At 33.5% G+C, this 5,465-nt stretch overlaps 1 protein-coding gene across 4 annotated transcripts; it reads right to left on the bottom strand.

Moving 5' to 3' along the window:
- Positions 1 to 201: 201 nt before the first annotated feature.
- On the bottom strand, positions 202 to 4,754 carry LOC130973097 (shikimate kinase, chloroplastic-like). 4 transcript variants are annotated; one of them, XM_057897505.1, is made up of 12 exons: positions 4,614 to 4,749; positions 4,429 to 4,461; positions 3,999 to 4,305; positions 3,158 to 3,216; positions 2,934 to 2,988; positions 2,771 to 2,843; positions 2,047 to 2,131; positions 1,512 to 1,594; positions 1,277 to 1,406; positions 1,062 to 1,140; positions 719 to 783; positions 202 to 561 (listed from the first exon to the last, which is right to left on the bottom strand). In XM_057897505.1, the coding sequence occupies exons 3-12, from the start codon at positions 4,219 to 4,221 to the stop codon at positions 502 to 504; spliced, it is 912 nt and encodes a 303-aa protein (XP_057753488.1). In that variant the 5' UTR covers positions 4,222 to 4,305; positions 4,429 to 4,461; positions 4,614 to 4,749; the 3' UTR covers positions 202 to 501. The 4 variants fall into 4 exon arrangements, with proteins under 4 accessions (XP_057753488.1, XP_057753489.1, XP_057753485.1 ...); XM_057897506.1 differs by having other exon boundaries at positions 1,104 to 1,140; positions 4,429 to 4,754; XM_057897502.1 differs by having other exon boundaries at positions 4,429 to 4,750.
- Between the last annotated feature and the right edge of the window lie 711 nt (positions 4,755 to 5,465).

Below are 5,465 nucleotides of genomic sequence, written 5' to 3'. Positions count from 1 at the left end.
CTATAACCAGTTTTCTTTTCTTTTTCAGTTTTCCTGCGAGACCATAGTTATTTTGGGAGCAACATCCATCCGATTGCCAAACATTTTTCTATTTATTCCTTTTTTATAGATTTTTTTCCTATAAATTTACATGAGATTTTTTCTTCCGCTTAGGTTGTTGAACAAACAATAAGTTATCTAAGAATAAATAAACCGGGTCACTTCACAACATAAAAATTCTCTTGGAGTAAGTAAAATACATAACCAGATCAATCAAACTCGACTACAAGTATATATATATATACATCAATAAACAAAACATAAACAATGGTGGTAGCTTCTCAGCTTATTCTTAATGCTAACACAAATTATGCAGAAACATATGCCAGGCCTCATCACTTTTTTTGAACCCGAAACATATTGACATGGCACGATATTATCAATTTATCATGGCCTGGATTGCATATCACAACTCAAGAAAAAAATATAAACACGTCAACAATGCTTGTGTTTGTGTTTTTATCAGTGTTCTGCGTAATTGTTGTCTTCTTCCTTCAAAAAGACTTCAATTTGTTCCAATGCCTGCAAGATAGAGACGTGTTATCTAGATTGGCACTAATGTCATTTTTATTCAACTCAGCACCTAGGAACATTTCATTTGACCCATAAAACCGAACCAATATATTTTTAAAAAACATCCTGAAATGACACTAGTAGGGAGGGCATTGAGTATGAAGACCTCAATTGCAATAGCAGTTGGTGACAGTTTGGACACATCTCTGTGACCCAGTTTTGCTGCTATCTCTGCACGATAAATAACAAGGTCAGAAACCATATATATCAGCAAAGCATCAAGAAGAAGGTAGAAATAATAATTAAGTTCACTAAAGATCTTTCTCTACTTTTTTTTTCTTTTTTAAAAGTGACGCTTGGCAAGTATCTTAGGAATCTCCAGGTCCTAACAATTCAAGTTCAATAAGTCACGGGGGAAAAGAAATACATAAAGTTCTGTTTTATACCCAAAGTTTCTGAAAGAAAAATCCACAATTTTTATTTCAAAACCAAAAAATATCTATGCCTACTTTCTAATGAGACCCTGGCATTGGCATTGGCATATGAATCACCTCTTTCTTCAAAAAGAGCAGACAACTTCAGGAGAGCCTGCAGAAGAACATCAAAAGGTCAGAATACTTACCAGGAGGGGAAAAAAGGTAAACTTTGATGCAAATTGCTAAAGAGTTGAAGTTGCTAGGACTGGGTGACTAAAATTGTATGCAGGAGGGAAAAAAAAGATTACCCGGGTGTATGCATCTCCTGCTTCATAATGTAGGAGGGGGCGAGAATTAGTTCCTATAGCAGCAATTCTCTGTGCCAAGGCTTCCAGCGGCACATCCAACCAAACACTGACACCCTTGTGCATATGTTTCCTGGCAATCCATATATACAGGAAAGCAAGAATGGGACGTTAATCATAAAAAATTGAAGACCAAACTTCAATTTTCTTGTTCACACGTTAATAATTATAATTATACCAATTGATGGGCCTAATAACAACACCTCCACCAGTAGAAATAACAATTCTACGCATCAGGGACAGTTTATGCAATACCTCAGTCTGAAACAGTAAAAATAAGCAAGGGAAAATGAATGGTGAATGTGATAACAAAACCATCAATCAGATCCATTGATAGTAGAACACAAAAACGTTATTGGAAATGATGTTGCTTGTTAGCACATTTCATAACCAAATGTATCTACTTCTATTAACATCACTTTCAAGAGCCAAATATCAGACTCTTACCCTACAGCAGGGAATGGGCTAAGCAGTTGTTTATGCCATTTTTTTTTGTTTTCATAATTGATTATTGAATTCTATACTCTCGTTAGTACTGTCATTGGTTGGTACTTCAAAACATATTGATTCAACAGCTTCTTGGGACAGTTTATGTCAACATATAGACGACAATGAGGAGCTGGATGAGATTGGGAAAAAAAACACACATAAAAGTTCAAAACAACTTAACAAAGAAGATACATAAGCTAGAAGAATAGTCCTCTTCAACTGACCTCTTTGTCGCGAAAGAAAGCTTCTCCATAGTGCTTGAATATATCAGCTACAGAATTCCCAACCTCCTCCTCCACCAATGCATCACTATAGCACCCACGAGTGCAACAAATGCAGAAAATCAACACAATGTCTAAAGTGCTTGTGAAATATACAGTATGTGCAACAAATGCGCAGTATTATATAATAATCTCAATCAGAAATTCTTTATGCGCAGCTCAGTAGACCATAATCCTCAGGATAACTAGAATGGCCCCTTTCCATCTACAGAATACAGTCATATAATACATTTGTTGTATCTAACTAGATTTCTCTGTTATCAATTAAATATAAACACCAGTTGAAGTTCATCTTGGTTTTTGCACACAGAAATTGTAGATAGCTACAAACAACATGCCATTCTTTGTATATTCTTCTAGCCTATTCGGGCTATCCAAATGATGCACTATTATGATCATTTACTTGCTTTAAGACTGATATAACTGATCCAGAGATAATAAAGAAGTAATTTATTCAAGAATTACAAGATAATGAGAATATTCGAGAGGCCTACTCTCCAAAAACTCAAATCAGTTAATCAATTAATATAGTCCTTCTGTCTGCCCTTTTCCCTCTATTCATACTCCCAATTCATCAAAACCTAAACACAAGTCTCAGTGTCCTATCAACGACTCAAGTTCTTCCTTAGAAGGAGAGAGAAAAAAAATGATAAATTCCCATACTAACCTATCACAGAAAGAATAGCCAAGCACTTGTGCCATAATCTTCCCCACAGTTGTCTTCCCAGAGCCCATCATTCCTGCATGTCAAATTAAAGGTATTTTGAAAGCCGCAATAATCATACTTGGAAATTATATTATTGGATGATGACTTTAGTCATGAAACTAACCAACAAGATATATACAGCGTCCATTTAAATATGGATCGATCTCTTGTGATCTACTCTGCAATTTATTAATTCAAGTAAGATAATGGCATGTATAGCAAGCTAAGGCAAAAAGCAATTAAGCAAAGTTTACTATTTCTTGATTCTTGCTTATGATGGAGGGCATAACATCACTAACGAAATGGATATAGACTAGTTAAAAATAACAAAGAACTTCATATCATTACCTTCAAAATCAATTCTTCATCAAGAGGAGCATGACAGGTTCCAGATTCCAATGTCGAAGCTACACGAGCATTTAAATTTAGTCAATTACAATCTTATATGCAATCCAGGCAAAATTACATACTACATCTTCTCAAAGACCATAATTTTTCCTCAAAAGACGCGGAAGTGGATTATTCCAACTATTCAATAGAATAAATTTATTTGAAGCTGCAGAATGATAAATACAAAGACAATAGTTGGGCATTGCAGTTATATTCAGTTCACCTTGATAGAAATTATTATGAACGGTCCAGCTGAAATGTCTATTAACCTTTCATATTGATCACGCCATGTTTTTTAACATAGATATCCAACTACATTTTAGTCACAAATATCTGAGCACAAGTTCTTCAAATCAATTTCATGCCAGGCAAATTAAACTTCAAATCCTTCCTTAGTTGATCAATGTTTACAGGAATATAATTCAGGCAAAACAAAGAATTAATTACAGGGAAGGCACGTTGGGGATTAGATTTGCAATTTTCTGCACAACCAGAACAAATCTTTAATCCAAATTCATTGGCAATTTACAAGTAAGGTTCACTGTACGCTGTATCTTCTTATTGTAACTAGTAAATCATTCATTTTTTTAAAAAAGACGGATAGCACAAAATCAGCACTCCTTTCAATAACAATAAAAGTAATTGGAAAATATAAATGCAAAGCTAGAATAGCAAGCGCGTTACATGTTCCAAGCCCTTTTATTTTTATTTTTTTTCAAACCAGGATATTAAAAAAATAATAACAAATACAAACTCGCACGTTTCAAAACCAACAGTCATTTTTTTTCCCTCAACAAACCTGCGATATTTTCGTATGAACGAGTAACCTCCAAAGGTGTTACCCTACGCCGAATCATGGAAGTTCTTACAGGCTGCAACTTAACCGAAACCGAAACCCGGAGAAACTTTTTGTGCGGTTCACGTGATATTCTCAGAGAAGAGGCGCCACTGGGTTTTGACCGCATCGTCTCTGGTTGAAGCATAGCTGAAAGTTGCAACGTTTGCGCAGCTTTCGCATCCATAGTAGCTTCCCCTCAAAACTTGTATTGAAAACTTACGCCAATTGCAACGATAAGTCTGTCCTTTATCCCCTCTTAATTTTCGATCTTCAGTTTTGGAGAAAATGGGGGGAAACAGAACGAGAAGAGTTAAATTCACACATAAGTGAAGGAAGCATTGAAAAAAAAAATGGGGGAAGAAAATGGAGAAGATGAAATTCCGATTCTGACCTGTTGTAGCAGAATCTAACTGGAAGGGATCAGCTAAAAAAAAAAAAAAGAATAAAGATATTAGAGTGAAAGTATTTTACAAAAATAAGCACCCGTGAAACTCGTGTAATTTCTGCGTAATTTTATTAATAATCAAATTTTTAATATAAACAAATAGGATTCCGATAATAATTTTCGTACTAAACTATTTCCGAGGGAAATAACAAATAAGAGAGAGGGAGGGCGCGCTTATGAGTTTGTATTTTTTACACCACTGAATCCCCGTAGGAGTCAACAGTACTACAGTAGGATGGTCTTTTGACAACTCTGAACGTGGTGGGTTGGTTTGCTCTTTCCCATCGTATAGCTTCTATGTATGTATAATGTATTCATACCACAATATTTTAGGTTGGCTTGTAAGTGAATTCATTAATTTAAGATGAAGCAATTCTTCTAAATATTTAAAAATTTTTCTATGTTCATGTTATTTATATATTAAAATCAGCCATTAAAATTAGTTATTAATTTAATTTATTTTTAATATTTATTTTATATTTTAAAATATATTATATACTCATAATTTATTTTAATATATATTTATGATGATTTTTTTATAATAGTTTTTTGAAAAAGTCATAATTAAGTAATAATATCAAATATTTTGCATAGTCAAAATTAATTTCTTTATTTGCTACAATTCTAAGAGATAAAACGGGAATGACACATTTCAAATATATAGTCACGTGGCATTAACACGTGCTTACCAACCACGAGTTCGAGGGTTGGTGAGACTGGTGGTGGATACCGCACGAGTAGGAGTGAAGTCACTTTGGCACTTTTATCAACATGGTTGGTTGGTAAGTTAAATTGTAAATAACTAAAAAAAAAAAGAAGCAAAAAAGACACTTTTCTGCCAAGATTCCATAATCATCATGTGAGTGAAGTATATTTAATGAGAATCCTAATCTATTTTTTAAATAATTCTTTTATTTTTAAATAATTAAAATTATATATTTTTTAAATATATAAAAAATATATTTAAAATTAAAAGAATAAAT

Source organism: Arachis stenosperma, chromosome 4 (assembly GCF_014773155.1).
Source record: "Arachis stenosperma cultivar V10309 chromosome 4, arast.V10309.gnm1.PFL2, whole genome shotgun sequence".
NCBI lineage: Eukaryota > Viridiplantae > Streptophyta > Magnoliopsida > Fabales > Fabaceae > Arachis > Arachis stenosperma.
Note: the sequence above shows the minus strand (reverse complement) of the source record. Positions and strands in the feature narration are given on the sequence as shown.

Excerpts from the sequence above, each read along its gene's own strand:
- LOC130973097 (XM_057897502.1), bottom strand. The coding sequence starts at position 4,221 with ATGGATGCGAAAGCTGCGCAAACGTTGCAACTTTCAGCTATGCTTCAA. Across the intron at positions 784-1,061 it reads TGCCAGGGTCTCATTAGAAA|AGATAGCAGCAAAACTGGGT; the intron begins GTAGGCATAGAT and ends TTTATCGTGCAG. Across the intron at positions 562-718 it reads CAACTGCTATTGCAATTGAG|GCATTGGAACAAATTGAAGT; the intron begins GTCTTCATACTC and ends TCTATCTTGCAG.